Source organism: Poecilia reticulata, chromosome 3, assembly GCF_904066995.2.
Source record: "Poecilia reticulata chromosome 3, P_reticulata-male-v2, whole genome shotgun sequence".
In the NCBI taxonomy this organism is placed as follows: domain Eukaryota; kingdom Metazoa; phylum Chordata; class Actinopteri; order Cyprinodontiformes; family Poeciliidae; genus Poecilia; species Poecilia reticulata.
Genome location: NC_088832.1, coordinates 25,419,678 through 25,438,671, shown reverse-complemented (window position 1 = coordinate 25,438,671; position 18,994 = coordinate 25,419,678). Strand labels below are relative to the sequence as shown.

At 38.2% G+C, this 18,994-nt stretch overlaps 1 protein-coding gene across 1 annotated transcript in view; it reads left to right on the top strand.

The window, feature by feature from the left end:
* The window catches only part of nfatc3a (nuclear factor of activated T cells 3a), a 58,876-nt gene that overhangs the window by 8,001 nt on the left and 31,881 nt on the right, over nt 1–18,994 (top strand). The window contains 2 exon segments of the mRNA XM_008405477.3: nt 7,149–8,328; nt 14,845–15,007. Coding sequence (XP_008403699.2) covers nt 7,149–8,328; nt 14,845–15,007 — 1,343 coding nt within the window.

Below are 18,994 nucleotides of genomic sequence, written 5' to 3'. Positions count from 1 at the left end.
AGCTCTGCAGAATAATTTGTTTGGGTTTTTAGTCATTTTCCAATTTTAGCTTTTCTACTTTCTAATGTTCTACTGCTTAACATCTAGTTTAATTCATGCTGGTCTACTGTGAACATTTACTGCATTAATGTATACATATTTTTTTGTTTCTTGTATACTTTATCGTTGCAAAATTAGTTTGAATTTATTGAAATATTTTCTGTCTGGCCATGTCTTAAAACCAGATGGTTTTTGTTGTGTTTTTTTTTGGTATCAAGAAACATTGATGGGGGCTGCACAGTGGCGCAGTTGGTAGAGCTGTTGCCTTGCAGCAAGAAGGTTCTGGGTTCGATTCCCGGCCTGGGGTCTTTCTGCATGGAGTTTGCATGTTCTCCCTGTGCATGCGTGGGTTTTCTCCGGGTACTCCGGTTTCCTCCCACAGTCCAAAAACATGACTGTCAGGTTAATTGGCCTCTCTAAATTGTCCCTAGGTGTGAGAGTGTGTGTGCATGGTTGTTTGTCCTGTGTGTCTTTGTGTTGCCCTGCGACAGACTGGCGACCTGTCCAGGGTGTACCCTGCCTCTCGCCCGGAACGTTAGCTGGAGATGGGCACCAGCAACCCTCCCGACCCCACTGAGGGACAAGGGTGAAAGAAAATGGATGGATGGATGAAACATTGATGAAAATTTGGTGAATGTTTTTTTGTTATATTTTTTACAGATGTGTATACCTCTAAAAATAGCTTTACATCTGTAAAATTTGTCCTCCATCTTGGATAATTAGATAAGAAAAATAATATAATTGCTATTCAATAAAATATAATTGCCGTCGATGCTGCTTGACATGTAGACAGACTTGAACTTTTGTTAAGTTAAACAAAACGTGTTTTAATTTATTTGTTTGCCAACCATATTACTAAAAACAACCTCTGGGTACTAATAAACTAATAAACTGTCTCAAAACAAAGCAATGCATTATTTATCATATGTTCTGTATAACATATAGCATTTTTACCAGGATTCATGGTGCAAGGATTACTGGGACATTTATTTCTCCGCTCTGTTGACTAGCAGCTCTTGATGAGTGCTGAAAGAGGAGACTGACCAAAACACAAAGCCTTCTGTACATGGGATGTAATCAGAGCCTTTCCTAATCAACCTGCCTGCCCACAAGAAAGGGAACCCTGGCTTGGATTACCACTCTGCTTCAGCACCACATGGTGTTAGGGCAGGTTGGTAACCTGAGACATTAATATGTTAAGAGCAGATGCACATGCATAAGCACACAGAAACAATTATTTGCAAATTGACACAGAAAGAGCTGGACTGTAATTTGGTATACTAAGTCCTGTAGTATCTAAAAGTAGCTCTGGTTTTCAGAATGTTTTTATTATGCAATTTTTTCTATTCTCATTCTTGCTGTGTAGCACTACTCTTTACATAATAGTGTAGAAATGTTTAAAAATATAAGAACCCCCTCTATATTAACTTAAGTTTATGCAACAAAAAAGATGGGGTTAACATATTTATAGACTAATAAAGTGGTCTAAATGTGACAGAGCTTTGGTAAAATATGTAACCCCAAATATTTTAAAACAAGAATATGTAGGGTGTGCTGTGGTGGCGCAGGGGTTAAGCACCACCCATGTATGGAGGCCTTAGTCCTTGACGTAGGTTCGATTCCCGGCCTGGTGACCTTTGCTGCATGTCTTTCCCCATCTCTCATTACCAACTTTCCTGTTAATTAACTATCAAATAAAGGCCACTAGAGCCAATAAAACCTAAAACAAAAAAAAAAACAAAAAAATATATATATATGTATACATTAATGCAGTAAATGTTCACAGTAGACCAGCATGAATCAAAGCAGTAGAACATTAGAAAGTAGAAGAAACATAAAGCAGTAACATTAGCGTAGAAAACAGTGCAGTTGATCTATTAGCCACAAAGATGAGGATCTCTTTTTCAACGTGGTCTCCTTTGTGAGGGCTACAACCAAATCTTTGGATTAGTTCTTTAGTACTACATGGATGTTTATAAGACTGATATGTCTCAGCAGGAGCACTAACTTTAGCTTTAGTGTTTTATTAGTACTCAGAGGTTGAAAAATTCAAAGCAAAAAAGCGATGGCCAGGATTTGTATCCAGGTCCTTCATACTGTAAGACAACAGTGCTCACAAGTGCATCTTCACACAACAGCTTTATACATTTATTTTTAAATGATGACAAAAACTACACATTCAGTAATTAATAGTTCATCTTATTTTGATACAAATCCTTCTTTGTCCTTGTAGTAAACCAGAGTTCGTCAGAATGTAGGCCTGTGTGTCATTACTGGTCACAGCACCCTGACACACTTTGTGTGTGGAGAGAATAGAAAGAGGGAGGAAGAGATTATCTTCCAAGTGAGAATCTTCTGGCAGTGTGATGTTCAGCCAGGGACCTGTTGAGCTTTATGTCAAGGAGCTACGGTAAATGCCTCCATCAGCAGCGGATCAGGCTGTTCCCTGTGGTTACAGTGAGAACACAATGGTCTTGGTGGTGTGTCACAAACATCCACCAATCCTTCCTTCACTGAAGCATCTCCCAGTGAGGCGAAACTATTATTAGCTTAGGTACAGCAAAGCCTCTTAGAGATCTTTATTTAACCAGATTGGCTGTCTGATGTATGGACACTTGAGGAGTCTGTGACGCACAGGCCTTTCAGGAGCGTTTGGTTTGCAACACTGTCCATTGATAAGGAAATAGTATTACATGGTCCAGTCTGACCTCCTTTCCTAAGGTGACTTTGGCTCTTACAAGGGGGTTTCCCACCACCCGCCCATTTCCTTACACTGTGCAGTTTTAGGTAGCAACCTAATTTTAACTCTGAGGATGATGAGGGCTGTGAGCCAGGCGGCCTGGTCACCCCTAGTATCACTCCCATCTGTTTACTTATTTGTCTATCTTCATCATCAAGTGGATGAAAAACGTAAACCAGCATGAATTAAAACTAGTGTTTGATGCCTTATATTAATCTAATAGATTTGACAATGACATGAATACCATTTTCAGATTAAGACTTTATTAAAGATTTTCTGTGATGATTTCATGGAAGAATTGCACCAGCTGGCCAATTTATTAGATATTGCTAGTATTGAGTTAGATTCATTTTCTGTTCAGAACTGAAATATTGCTTGGTTGGAGCGTCACACAGTTGCTCCATATTTGTAGCCTGCACATTAATTTTGACCTTTCCATTTGAATCCTGCAACTGAAACTGAGACTTGTTGGACAATGCAACATTTTTCTAAATACTTATATACAAGAGTTAAAGTAGAGCAAACCGAAAAGGTATAAAGACGAGACAGAGCAGCTAAAAATCACAAGTGGGAAGGCAGAGAGAGACAATTAATTAGAACTGCGTGTTAGATAATGTAAGACTCACTGTCGAGCTCAAAAGTAATACACCCACCCTTTCTGTATATAAATCCCTCCATATAATGCACTTTAAGCAGGACTTCCCCCCCCCCCCCAACTCTCTCCACTTTAAGTAGTAAATTTCAGACTCTGTAGCTACTGTTTGGTTTCTTTATTTTTTCAACAATTTAAAGCTCTTAAAAACATTCTAGTTCCCCTTAAAAAGGAGTAAGTCATTCTACACAGAAGGCATTACTCTGGAGCTGCCTGAAATAACTTGTTCATAACCCAAACTCTTTTCCTTCACTCACCACAAAACATTACTTCTATACTTCCTAATTACTGATTAGTTTTGCAACCCAATGCATCAGGAATGTTTAGTTGCTCTGAGATCTATTACTTGTCACAGTAGGCTAGACCTTTAGTAATGTGTGCCTCAGGGATTTACACAGGGCGTTGTACAGAAGGAAAGCTTGTTCAGAATGAAAAAAAGCACATTTTTACCATGGTTCAACTGAGCTGTAATTACTTCAAGTTTTAGAAGAAACTCTTGTAAAAACAAAACAAATGTCGGTTATTTACAGCAAATAAAGCACACTTTTGTATATTATAAATTCCTCTTGGCAAAATTTGTATGTACATTAAGACAACAGTCAGCCATCATCACCTTTAACTTATCTTTTTTCAGCTGCTTTTCACATTTTTTGCTTTCCCTTTTCTGCTTGTTGTTTCTCTTTTGCTCCCTGTCAGTTAGTCTAGCTGTCATCAGAGGATCCATTACTGTGTCTTGGGACAGACAAACGGGGCCAGTCAGAAACCGAGCAGCTATAAATATGTACAACTTGCCACTCCTGCCGCTGTTGTTGCTACTGAACTAGATGGAGATGTTGGAGAGTACATGCATCCTCTTCAAAATTTCTGAGACTTTTGTTTGCTTTTGTCTAAACTTAAATGTTTTACCTGCATTCGGTCATATTGGCAATAATGAAAGGAGAAAATAGGTTTGTAAATTTAAGGAATACATAGAAGAGTTGTGTAAGGGTTTCACAACAGTATCCTGTACAGGCCGCATTGTGGTTTTAGCCAAAACCAGATAATTTGTGCATACTCACTTGACCATTTTTTGTTCTCCAAGGCTCATTAGTCAATATATTTATCTTTCCTACCTTTAAATAAAATGACTGTACTTGTCAGCTTTTGATGGCTTAAGAGTGCTCAAGTTGGATTATGCCTTCAGTGTTTTGCTTCTAATAACTCTTCTTTTTGCTGTTGGTGAATGCAAAATTATTTATAAGATACCTCATTGTGAAAGTATAATATTGAAGTATTTCTGTGCAATTAACATTTCGCATATGAAAAATGTAGAACATGTGGGGATTACATTCCAGCGGGAGCAGCGAAGCATGACCAGTGAAAGTATATCAATAAACTCTCACTGAATAGTGCCAATGAACACAATGGACTTTTGTCTGTTTCAGTGAGTGTGTCTGTTTATACACATATATATGCTGCCTGTGCTGGATGACCTTTGGTAAAAATAGCCTCCTAGCGCTAGCTGCGATGACAGCTGACAGCACACATTGTTGTGTGAATTTGTTTCCTGAGAAGTGCTGTTAATCACTTATCCCTCCAGGAGCAATGCGTAGATTAGTGCCTGCAACTGAGAAATACCTTGGCCCCAAGTCTCAGGAAACTTGAGGCAAAATTGTGCAAATAAGTTATTGTAAATCTCAGAAACAGAAGTTCAAATGTTGGTGATATGTAAAATGCATTCCAAGTAGGAGAATGACATTGTTTAGTGGAATTAATAGATCAGTGGTTTCAAAAAATGTGGTTTACTATTATCCAAGTATAGAGTGGGAAATGATTATGGAAAAACATATTTACTATAGTACTTATAAATAGATAAAAACAGCAATTGTTGTTAAGGTTGCTTGTGTTGCCATTGCTGAGTTCAAATCCGGTTTTTTACCCCAAGTTGCCATTTCATTCTTTTACACTTCCCTTCCGATAAACAAAGGGTTTCCTAACAATGTAATGAAACTTTTACATATATCATTTCTTTTTTGTAGCTGGATTTCCACATTTAAAAAAAAATTGGCGTACAATTTAATTCAGTTTAATAAATTTTCCTGTAAACATTACATAACAATTTCCATTAATTTATCTTCTGATCCCTGTTCGGACTAGTTGAATTGTGGAACACGAAAGATTATGCACACCTTTAACCAATTTTACAATAACTTGTTTTTATATGTTTATTGGTGTCACAATACCACATTTCCTTAAAGTAGACTATGGATAGCCAATAGAAAATTACTTTAAGTAATTTGTTACAAAACATCTCCGTGGTTGGTTTTTGCCACTTGCATACAACTCCATCTTATACTTAGAAAAGTCAGCTATGAAACTACCTAAATTGCTGAGGGGAAAATGATTGGCAGCTGACACCATTGTGTATCAAATCAAATTTGATTTGTATAGCACTTTTCAGCAACAAGGCATCTCAGAGTGCTTTACATCATAAAAATGCAAAAATACAAAGTCATAGAACACAAAGTCAACAATTGAAACATTACATTTTGGCATTGTTACACATTAGATTGTTTCTATTTTATTAACTTTCTGACTGCAAATAAGCAAGTCAATACTTATTTGATCAAAACACCTGTGATTGTTTTAGTCATTAGTGTCTTCCATAAAGAATTAATATTTTGTAGGGATGCTCCGATCAGGCCTTTTGCTGTTGTTTCTGATACAGATCATCCATGAGGCTAATCTCTGCCGATCACTGATTGCCTGGAATGGCTGTTAATTTTTTGCTTTAGGTATAAATGATACTATGTTATCTGCCAAAATGGAAAAATTATCTGGCAATAAATTCACCTAATTTAGACATAATAGACATATTTTAATACATATCTAAAATCTTCTTTTTTTTAAAGTTACATGCTCCAGCTTTAAGCAGACGTTCGGTGTGAGAGTTCACTGTCTGGTGAAATATTACTACCAGTAGCGCGTAACGGCGGTCCAAGAGCAAGAGCAGAACCAGCGTCTTACCCCGCCAGCTCGAAGACTTGAGTTATTTTTTGGGTTACTTGTTTCGCTTTCTGACCCTCATCCGGGTGAGTGTTAGTTGTGCGCTGCTTTACCTGCTATCTGGCCGCTCTGGATGTCCTTTTTTCCTGCAATGAGCCTCGATTATAGCCAAACTCCGTCAAGTGCTAGTTTTTTAAATACCGTATTAAATTCGTTATGTTGACGCATTTTAACTTGTTTCACTCCAGAGGTAATTTTCCGCTGCAACACGCAAACGTCCCCTTTCACACTCAGAGCGTTAAAGTTTCTGACGACAGGATTTGTTGCCACGTGCTTGTGCGGTGTGAAGGAAAGAGGAGATCAGCTGCACAGGCAGCCTGCGAAGTGAGATAAATGTGATCGGTTTTGGTGATCGGCAACAAGAGACGGTGATCGGCAATCACCGATCATACACTTTTTCGTGGAAATCGGCCGATTATGATTGGTGGCTGATTGATCAGCACATCTCTAATATTGTGCAATCTCTTCTTATGCCTTTATAGACAAAACTAAGTTGTTAAATTCCATGAAATTATTTAAATACAACAAGAACTTTCAGAAAGTGTAAAACATTAGTCTTTCAAATATCAGAGAGGTTACTTGGCATGAAGCTTGAGAAGCAATAACATGTCTAAAATGTGGTGTCTTCAGTATTCCAGTATGGTAATAATCCCTTTTTTTTATCTATCGTAGATCTGGAGCCTGATGACAACACATCATTCTACATCCTAAATGTGGGCCAGCCCCAGTCTATGGTCACAAACCACCAGTCTATTGGCCTGCCTCGTCATGGCATGCACTCCCATCCTCAGGTCATCAGCACTTCACCGCGACTTCCATCGCACAAAACAGGAACTGAGCACTTAAGCTACGAGGCACAAGGCTCCAAGTATGGCACCTCACCGCTGCTGCCCTCTGCTCCTGTGGAGGCACCAAAAGCCTTTGAGTGCCCCAGTATCCAGATCACCTCCATCTCCCCTAGTTGCCAGCAAGAGCTAGATGCCAGTGAGGGGGAGCTGACGGCCAATGGTCCTGATGGGGATTACCACGGCGACAGACCCTTGTCCAGAGACCATCTATATTTGCCACTGGACCACTCATACAGGGACTCTTCGCTCAGCCCTAGCCCCTGCAGCAGCCTCTCCTCTAGGAGCTGGTTCTCTGATGCTTCATCTTGTGAATCGTTTTCACATGTCTATGATGATGTTGACTCGGAGCTGAATGAAGCAGCTGCAAGGTTTAGTCTGGGCTCCCCTCTGACTTCTCCAGTTTGTGTGTCACCGCAGGCTGTTGGAGGAGTTCTAGAGGAGCAGTCCCCATGGCAGCACCATCACCCCCCCTTTATGCATCACACCCACTCCACTCTTTCTCCTCGACAGTCCCCCTGCCATTCACCACGCAATAGCGTCACTGATGAAAATTGGCTTAGTCCACGGTCTCCTTCCAGGCCCTCTTCGCGACCAACCTCACCCTGCGGGAAAAGGCGACACTCCAGTGCCGACATTTGCTATCCCGGTTCGCTGTCTCCTCATCACTCACCTACACCCACGCCAGGACATTCCCCCAGGGGGAGCGTGACAGAGGACACATGGGCTGGGAGTCCCACTATGGGCATGTCACCTTTTCAATGCTGCCCATCTGAGACAGACATCCCATCAAAGACGAGGAAGACCTCACAGGATAGAACATCTCTGCAGACAGGGAAAGGAGAGATGGTATTAGATGACCAGGAAAACCTGTCTTCTAACCTCGATTCTCCTCCAGACGACACGCTGCACAGCATGAAGAAAGATGGTCCTGCAGAACAGTTTCTGTCTGTGCCCTCGCACTTCTCATGGAATAAACCCAAGCCTGGTCATACACCTATTTTCAGGTAACGCAACTGATTTTGAAGCGGAGAAGCAAAATTAATTGTAGGATAATTCCTCAAAGTATTAGGAACCTTTGAAAGGTATGAAGAAAATATTATGTATGTATTAAAAAATAGGCAGCAGATAACAAATTACAAGTTACCCAACCTGTCAGAAAAAAAGTCTACTTGAGTAGACTTGGCGTACTTTCATGAAGACCTCATGAATGTCTCCTAAGCTTGTTAGAGAACATTAGTGAACAATAAGCATAAAGACTAACGGTCAAACCTTACTAACACTTAGATCAAACCTCAGATATAAAATTGGGGGTAAGTTTTAAGCGGCATTTGGTTATGAGCAAGGTTCTAATCATGGCACAACTGCAGGCCCACTATGATATATTTGTCCACCTAAACTGACAGGTCAGGTAAGGACAGCATTATTACCTGGAGCAATGAGGTGTATGCTCAACAAAGGGATTATTGAAAATCCCATCTGCAGTTTGCCACAGGGCATCTAAGGTAAGCATGCAGGTAGAATAAGGTCTTGTTCAGATTAAACCAACATTAAACTTTTTGGCACAGATTCAAAATGCTGAGTATGGTAAAAGAAAAAAAGAAACTACTAACACTTCAGATCCTAACGACAACACCCTCCCAGTGGTGATACATGATGGAGGAAGCATCATGCTGTGTGGGGTTGCATTCAGGGATAGGGAAGCTGGTCAGAGTTCATCTATCAGCAAAACAACCTGAAACGTACAACTAGAAGCTACCATGGACTGATTTGGATAAAAAAAATGTCCATGTGTTAGAATGGCTCAGTTATAGTCCAGACCTGAATTTAATTAAGAATTTGGGGTACAATCTGACTGAACCCAATCTATTTTGGAAAGAAGAGTGAGCAACAACTTTCAATCTGTAAATATACAAAAAATGTACTACTTTGTGTTTGCTTATCACATAAAATCCCCCAATAATGCATAAAAATTGGACTTTTGACACTGCAGCAGTTTGGAACTAACCTGAGACAAGGTGATTAACACTTAGTAGACAGGCAGTCTAGGTCAAAGGCTAAGATATTAATTGTGTTGAATTCGTTAATGAGTACTGTGACTCGCTATAAAGATAAAAATCATCTCTTTTTGAAGAGTGAACATTTTATTCTAGTTAATGTGTATCAGTTACATTGTTGGGTAACATGTCTGTTCATTGTCTTCATTGTTCAGTTATGAGGGAACTTTGAGCTGCGTGTTAAAATTCTGGTTTATTAGTGTGTGAAGAAGAGTACACAAGAAAATCTACACACACACACACACCAACAGGAGAGGAGGAGGAGTTGGCTGTCTGTTCTCCAATGTGTGTGGCAGATGAAGATGAGGCCTTGTTTGTGTGCATTGGCCCCTAGCGCTGTAAATCAGCACAGGGCACATATGGCAAAGGGGCAGCCGCACACACAGACAGACACGTCTGTAGACATAACACAAACACTTATTCACATAGACCTATCACCGTCCAGACAAAAACGGGGTCACATCTATGATGAGTCACAATTTAAACTCAATTGTACCTTTGTTGGTAGGTGTATGTTCCCACAGCAGATGTTGCTTATACAGAGGAAAGTCAAGGGGCTTTCATGAAGCCATGAAATAGGATGTTGAGTTGTCTATGCTTGCATGTGTGTCAGTAATGTTTTGAACAGATGGCTCAGGTGGAGTGGGTGGGGTTGGGTGTGAGGGGACTGAGGGAAGAAATGGCTGGGATTGTCAGCTTCTTACTATGACACAAAATGTCTTGTAGGACTGTAAAAAGTGTTTGCCTCCTTATATAGTAGATTTAAATTATCAAGGGATTAAACTACCTAAAGCAAATCTTGCCCTGTGTTAAAATATACGGCAATATATAATCATGAATTAACTGATTAACCTTTTTTTATTGGTTTAGCTACACTCACTACAATCGGGAGTGATTAATCCCTGATGTTTAGAATGAGGAAATCACTTGAATTGAACTAGTCAGAAAACTTGAAATAGGCGAACATATCTTGTTCCCTGATCTAACGAAATTCAAGACAAGAAGAAAAACAAGGTCATTGACATTTGTCAGTCTGGACAGGATTACAAACACGTAAAATGTTTGAGTTAAATATTATGTGGAGATTGTCCAGCCATCAGTTCTTAAATTTAAACCTACAACTTGGGTTATAAAGCGAGACAATGGTCCAAAGCGCACTAGCCAGGCCACCTCTGAATGGCTCATTAAAATAAAATTAAGAGTTTTTGGTCTGGGTAAAGTTTAGACTTAAGTCAGTGGAGATGCTGTGGCAACAGACGTCGGAAAGGACTCGCTGTCATTATTGTAAGCACTTTATGGTGGACCAACCAGGTTGTAGGTTTAGGAGCAATTAATTTTTCTAACAGGACCACATTGATTTCGAAAGGTTTTTATCTCTGAAATGAAACCATTATATTTTTCATAACATATATTATTGTTTGACTGTGATGGATAGAGGACATGTCCAGTTATGTATCCAGCTGCCTCTCGTCCACTGACCCACCACTGGATAGGGACCAGTCCCCTGGGGAAAACAGGTGTAGATAACAGTTGGATGGATTTTTCTCTGATTTTAAGGTTTGTTTTATAAGTGAAACATGAGTGACAAAAAAAGAAAAACAGAATCGGTAAAGGGAGAAAAAGCTTTTAAACTGTGCTGTATTATCTTTTATGGCTTTTAAAAATGATGGATAGCTGGTATTAGTTGTGCACTAAAAACTGGATTGAAGCAAAAGTAAATTTCACTTAGGAAAATGTCAGATGTCTATACCTCAGAACTGTAAATAGGTTTTGACATTTAGTGTAAATGACAAAAAGGGAAATGCAAAACGTAAATAGTATAACCTTTAGAATAATCTTCATGTTATGACCTCTGGAGTTGGTCTTATTGTTATGGTTCATGTTTTTGTTTTTAAAACTTAATTGTACCGAGTGAGTTGCGTAGAAATTATGAATGAATTTCCATTATCCATTTAAAATATAATTATAATACAGCAGAAAAAAACTGCAGTGCCCTCAACCTCATATATTAATTCACAGTGGTGGAGAAAGTACTCAAAAAATGTACAAATGTAAAAGTACAAATACACAGACAAAAATGTACTCAAGTAAAAGTAAAACTACCACATTAACATTTGTACTTAAGTAAAAGTAAAAAAGTACAGGCTTTTAAAAATACTTAAAATACTTAAGTATTAAAAGTAAAAGTGCTTGCTGAATGCATTACCTAATCCCTAATACAATATCATTTAGTGTACAGATCGTATTTAATTTTAATACATCAGAAATGTACCATTTTAATGAACAATGCCACAGATAAAGCATGTTTTTATTATGTTTACTCTCTGTAACAGTTTAGACTTGGATATTTGATTCTATGCATCATAATTTCAGGGATGGAAACATCTTGTCTCCAGTCCTAACACAGCATGAACTTCACTTTTTTTGCCACTAGTGGCATTTATTTTGAAAGAAATTTATTTTTGAAAGAAATCCAACAGAAAGGGGATGGAAAGAAGGTGACTGGGGGAGAACATGCAACTGAGGAGCCTGGTAGCAGAGTTGTAGTCAAGACCAGCACCCCGTGCTACGTGACCCAAAAAAATTAAGTTTGACCTATCAAAATTGCTTCTCAAATTGATCTGAAAGATCCACATTCCCATAAAACACCTAGATATTAAATACTTAGAGCTGAAATACATTTAATCAGTAAAGATCCGTCCAGAAGAATCTGATCGTTCCTGAATGTCATATCAATGCAGAATTTGGTCACAGCATTGTCCCATATATGCGACACCTCAGTCAACACCTCCACACAATAATTCAGCGCATGAGTGGCAACTTTTTTTCATCGCGGATGCAACATGTCTCTGTACAGCTAGCTTTGCTAGCATCACGTACACATAGCTTACCTTTCTTAAAGCTTTCCTTCCAAGTGATGCAAAAAGTTGGATGAAGTTCCCACCCTCTGTGAAAGCGAAGCGCTGGTGATGTCGCCATATCTTATGATGTATGCAGCGCTATTATATTACTGACATTAGACAGACATCTTCTCCCGCTCAGAGGAAACCACAGCGCATGTCTGGAGCTCCGTGTGCAAGTAAAGGGGGAGGCGATGGGTGACAACAGACACGTAAGTCACGTTATTGCTCGGATTTACGGCGCCACCTTAAGTCCCTGAACTTCACATTTTAACGGAAAAAAAGCGCAATGCGACTTGGATGTAACGAGTAACGCAACAGTTTTGTAGAAATGTAGTGAAGTAGAAAGTACAGATACTTACTGTAAAATGTAGTGGAGTAAAAGTAGAAAGTACCCATTATTAAATCTACTTAAGTACAGATACACGAAAATTGTATTTAAGTATAGTAACAAAGTACTTGTACTTCGTTACTTCCCACCACTGTTAATTCATGTTTATGTTTTACAAAAACGGCGATGACAGTTTTACCTTGTTTTGTGGAACAAAACGTGTCAGAACATTAATTGAGCTGGGGGTAAGATGTAGAAATTTAATTGCAACTCAGACTGTAGGAAATCAAGGATCCGTGAATGCAGTTGACCAGGTGCATCATGCATGTAGTACAGACATTTGAGAAAGGTTATGCTTTGTGAGGAGATGGTCTATCCCTTCCCTCACATCACAAGCTCATATTTCCTCTGTTCTGTTTTTGTTGCTATGGAGGCCATGTAACCACATGCTTCATTGGTGGTTATGTGATGACTTATGCCAGGAGTGGATGACTTAATACCTTGTCTGAGTGGTAGATCCTAATTGTTACTTGCTGTTAGAGAAAATTTTAATTACTTGATGATTGAGGCTCAAAATTTGACATTTACAAGAACTTTGGGGCTGCCATAAGAAAGACAAAGGTTAACATTTCTGTTGGTTAGTACACATATATGTAGGTGTAAATACTATCTTAAATTAGTTGGATGTTCTTTTGATATGGAAAGGCACCTATCAAAATTTTTAACTTTTTCTTTTAAGTTGTTTTCAGACTTGCAGGTTGGGATATTTCCATGTCTAAATTCAAGAAATGTGTAAAATTGCAAGAAAAAAAGTGAGCACAAAGCCAAAATTGTAAAAGAGGGATGGTGTTACATTTTAAGTGCCAAACTCAGCCATCAATGCAAAGCACAATGACTGTAGAAGAAATAAAGTAGTGTTGGCAGTATTGATCCCAAATTAAAGTTAATAGAATAAAGATTTTATATTGTGTTTCATGAGTGAGGAGCAGGCAATTGGGAGTCCCAACAAATACTTTGAAATGATAACATTGGACATGACTACTTTGTCATCCAGATGTGGTAATGGCTACCTGTTGTAGCAGAAGTGACTCAAAGCTTCTTTTTGTAACCGAGACGTGTGTTTTAGAATTACTTATGGACTTTGAATATCAATGTATAGGTGTAATAAGAATTATTTCTTTCAAGATTTTCTTTTGTTTTATAGCTCTACAATTTCATCATGTATATTCTTCACAGTTGAAGCTTCTACTATACGTTATACCCTATTTAGTTCATTTGTAGTTTTCTCAATCATTTTTAATAATTTCTTACTAAGTCTTACATCTGAGTTCAGAAAAATTAAAGAAAAAATGTTTTCCTGAAAAGTAGTGCCATACATAAATAAAGGTAATCCGCATGAAACCAAAATTAGCAGGTTTAGAATGTGTTCATGGTTTGCTGCTAAATTAATCTTTCACTCAGGTGGATGGACCCAGTTTCTGTATGGAGACCTCTATTCAGTGTTTTATATGTACAGCTGTTCAAATATGATTGTAGCCTACTCAGATAACAAAAAAAAAGAGGCACTGAGGAAAAACACACAATGCCACCCACTCTGGTGTCCTGGACAGAAACCACGCTGTAGTACAGTATGCACGCAGACTTAGGTAGTCATTTATGTACTGTCAAACTCACACCCTTGTCCTTCCACCCATTTTCTGACCCACACGTTAAAATGTTAAAGACTCAGATAAAAAAAGTCCCGCTTAGAAAATGATTCACACTTTGAGTCTTAACATGACCTATTACAAGGTTTATGCTTAAGAACTAAGCGAGCAGATGTGGGCATTCCAGTGATTCACTGTCTGATGGGAGAAAGAACAATGCATTGTATATTACCATTTGTCACCGACTGCACCATGTCGGTCCTTGACAGGGGAATACCCACGTTTTAGACATTTTTTTCAGATAGCCAGCCACTAGTCAGGCGATGGCTTTTATGCATACAATTCAAATTTGGTAACAGTTTTTCTTCCAGTATTTATAAAAGGTTATAATCAATACTACAGGTTCTATTCACTTAGTTTTCAAGTTATCTCATGACACTCCTGACCTTTTTGCTAGGGTTGCCTTAGACGCTTTTGACCACATCTTAGACACAACTGTTGCACTTGTCGAGTTTGTTGCCAGAGGTCTAATTTCCTCTACCACTCTGTGTGGGTGTTGATCTGTATACTTGCGTTTGTGTCTCCTCAGGACAACCTCGCTCCCTCCTTTAGACTGGCCGTTACCCAGCCAATTTGGCCAGTATGAGCTGAAGATAGAGGTACAACCCAAAGCCCACCACCGTGCACACTATGAGACTGAAGGCAGCCGAGGAGCTGTCAAAGCAGCTTCTGGTGGCCATCCAGTTGTCAAGGTAACATTTTCCTCTCCTCAGTTCTGCGCTTCATATTGTTCACACTTCATTTCTTCTTTGTGGTTTTTAAGTTTAAATTTTTCTCCAAGGTGTGAAATTATTTCAGTAGAACAAAATCATGTTTTGTGTTTAGGACTGAAGTTGCTATTGTGGCCTACAGTAGTGGTTGTCACATGGTCCATTTAGAGGTGGAAGTAATGAATTAAAAAAATAAATGAAATTACTAATTTATTTCAGTAATTCAATTCTGAATGTTAAACTTATGTATTGATTAATTATCCAGAGTGATGCATTTTAAATGTTTATTTTTGTTAATTTTGGTGATTTCTTATAGTTAATGAAAACCAAAAATTCAGTTTCTCAAAATTTGAATGTTGTATGAAATGAAAAAGAAATGTCAATCCTGTGATAAGTATATCCGTGCATTCAATAGTGTACGGACTCAATTTGTTTTTGCACAAATTGTTGCATCAGTGCAATGCGGTAAGGAGGTGATCAGCTAGTGGCACTGCTGAGGTGTTAACAAGGCAATATTGCTTTATTGATGATCATCAGCTCATCTGCATTGCTGGATCTAGTGTCTCTCATTTTCCTCATGATAATAACCAATAGTGTTTTATGGTGTTTTATGGCTAAAAAAGAACAGTGACATCATTGTCAGTATAGGAATTATTGGTGCATTGGCATCATGGGTAGGTTCCAAAGTCCTGCTGGAAAATAAATTAACTTTTCCTCTGAGAAGATTGTGTCGTGGAAAGAATTACTTTAACAAGAGTCTGAACAAGAAGATTGTCAGCAGAGAATGATGAAGTGCTCTGAATGTAAAGCTAAGATAACTGCTTTGACTTTGGGACACAGTGGACCAATACCTTCTGTTGACATGGCTCCCCAAATCATCTTGGGCACTGGAAACATTACACTAGCTTGAAAACTGTACAAGTGTCATGCCTGCTGTCTCCTAGACAATTATTTATGGCATAGAATGCTTCTGTACTAAAAGTATTTTTGTATTGAAGATATATTCTTGAAAACTGAAATTTTGGTTTTCAATAAGAAAAAAAAAACATCTGCATAACATTATGCTGTAACTTTATGATATATAAGTTGGTCTTTTGTACTGAATTACTGAGATAAATGAACCTTTTGAGCATATTCGATCTAATTTTGGGCACCTATATGTACAATCAACAATCAGGGGTCATTATCTGAAAATGGGTCAGTGTGCAACCTGTTAGTTCAAACTGTCATTCACATCCTGTTCTACTGTAAAACTCTAAGTGAGCCTACTGATGCAAGTAGTAAGACACAGACGGGCACGATGGCATGAAGGGTGTGACAATATGCCAGTCAGCTAGTCTGTCATTTGATAGGATGCGTAACAGCATGAGAGATAAAGAGAGGGAAAAAGACCAAGTAACATAAGAAGATTTCAGTCTAATTAATATTTTAAGAGCCTAATGCCAAGCTATTTTTTATATGTGTGATTTAGGAAAGGTCTTTGTTCACCATTGTTGCAGAAGTTTACAATGGTTGCAAAATGGTTCCCTTTGAAAGCAGCTTTTCCATATTTTCCACACTTATTTTTCCCAAATTTTACTTTTAACATTTTATTCTGGATTTTCCTTTTTACATTGTAACCACACTTACTAAATCCCCAAAAGTTTATAAAAGTGGAGTAAATGAATTTAGCAAATCAATAGTCCAGTGGTTCTTAACCTGGGTTCGATCGAACCCCAGGGGTTCAATGAGTCGGTCTTAGGGGTTCGGCGGAGCCTCTGCCACGGAGGTAAAGACTCACTTGTGTAAAGTCGTGATGACGCGCCTCGCTTTACCATCACTTGCTGCAGAGGATCACGTTACATTGCTTAGCCAATCAGAGCTGCGGAGGAGCCCTGATTGAAGGAACTCCACTCTCAGCATGGATTTGAACTTGTGTCTTTAATTACTTCAGCAAAGCTCACAGTTTTTACCAAATTCTGTAGCTTTCGGTGTACTTCTAAATCTGCTACTTAGTCGCATCTTTTCGGGGTTGCTACTGCCTCTAGTGGTGTGGGAGTGGTAACACAACTAATATAATTACATTACTAAATCAGAATACCGCAAAGTCTTTATTATTTATTATTAATTTTTCACTCTCTTAAAAATGTAGAGCTAATTAAATGATCTAAACAAGACCATAAAGTGGTTCCAGTTTCTCTCTATGGCCAACCTGTTGAAACTGTGGCAAATTTTAAATACCTTGGGTTGATCCTGGACAGTTGGCTCAACTTTGCTGAAAACACTGACTATATTTTGAAAAAGAAGACTTAGTGATGTTGGGGTGACCCAACTAGACTCTAGTTGGGTCACCCCTATGTCTTGAATTTGGGCAGGAAAAAAAATCACATTTTATTTATCACTACAGAAGGGTTCAGTGAATGTGCATATAAAACTGGTGGGTTCGGTACCTCAAAAAAGGTTAAGAACCACTGCAATAGTCAAAGCTCCACATTTACTGTTATTAAAGATTCACAAATATTACAGTGCTGTGGCTTAAAAAAGTGTTTAAATGTATTTCCATGTCATTTTTTAAATAACTAAAACATTATGTGCAAATCAAGGAATACAATTTTTTCACATTTTAAAAGAAAATCACCCTTTGAAAACACAATGGAGTTGAGCTCAACTTTGAAATATATATCATAAAGAAATATGGAAACGGTAAACTATTGTGCACACCGTTATAATGATCAGGACTTTTGTTCAATTTTTTTCTTCCATCTGTCCCAGAAATCTCTATTGGATACATGACTATCTGTGTTTTCATGTACATGGCTCGATGACAATGCTTTGTATATTTGTGATACTTGCTTGCTAGCACTGCAGTGTAAAATGTCCCATTACTTTCTTTTTCACATCTTGAACTACAGGACTTGCTTTATTCCTTTTTTTTATGGAAATGCTTTGCACTAATGTTTAAATGTATTTTTTAACACTTGCTTACTTGTAATTTTCTATGTAAAAATATTTTTCCATTGGTTGGTGGTAAGATATGTTTTAGCTCTTGGTGTCTCCAGATTGGGAGTAAATAAACCATCGGGTGAACTCAGTTCACCACTAGTGAATATACACATTATGCAAGATTTAACAAGAAAGATAAAATACAACACTTGAACAGCTGTGGACACAACATTTCCTAAAACAACAAAGACTTTTGCCATTTGTTGCTTTAGAAACGGCCTATATCCTCATACATTCAGTCATGCAGTCTCCTTCAGGCCAATCATTAACCATTTCCACCTCAGTTAGACCAAGATTCAATCCTGCCATATGTGACAATGCATAATTTAACTTTCAGATTTTTTTTAACCAAGCACTTGTCACTGTTGCCCTCTTTTCTCATCCTGAGGAGAAAATGTTTGGTATTGTTGCTTTATTTGATGTAGCTAGTAATTGAAGACAATTGACTTGAATCACAAAGGTATTTAGAAGTTGATTTTAAACATCAAAACATAATCGGTAATACCTTTCGATTTTTGGCCTACAAGTCAGTTTAGTTGAATATATTTAATTTGACACACATAGACACAGTTTGTTAAGTTATTTATAATACCTAGTGTTCCCTGTTTTAGCAAGAGGCTATAAAAAGGCCACAATAGTGCTGTTGTGATGAGCAAACCATGAAAGAGGATAACGCATGTATTTCTTCTATAGATTAGCATGGTTAACACAGTTTATGTCATCATATGCATCTAAACCGGGAGGTGTTGCACTTTCTGAGTTACCGCTCCAATATATCGGTCTGCAAGAACTACCAAGGATGAAAGAAAAAAATGAAATGCTTTCATAATCAAATTCACAAAGTGGTGTGTGTTGTCACATACTGAGTTAGGAAAGCGGTTGAGAGAAGGGCAGAGATAGCATTTGCTTCTCATCAGCGGTTTGCACGACTCTGCACAAAGACAATGTGTGGGTGAATGAGGTATTGTGTAGGAACCAAAGTAGGTT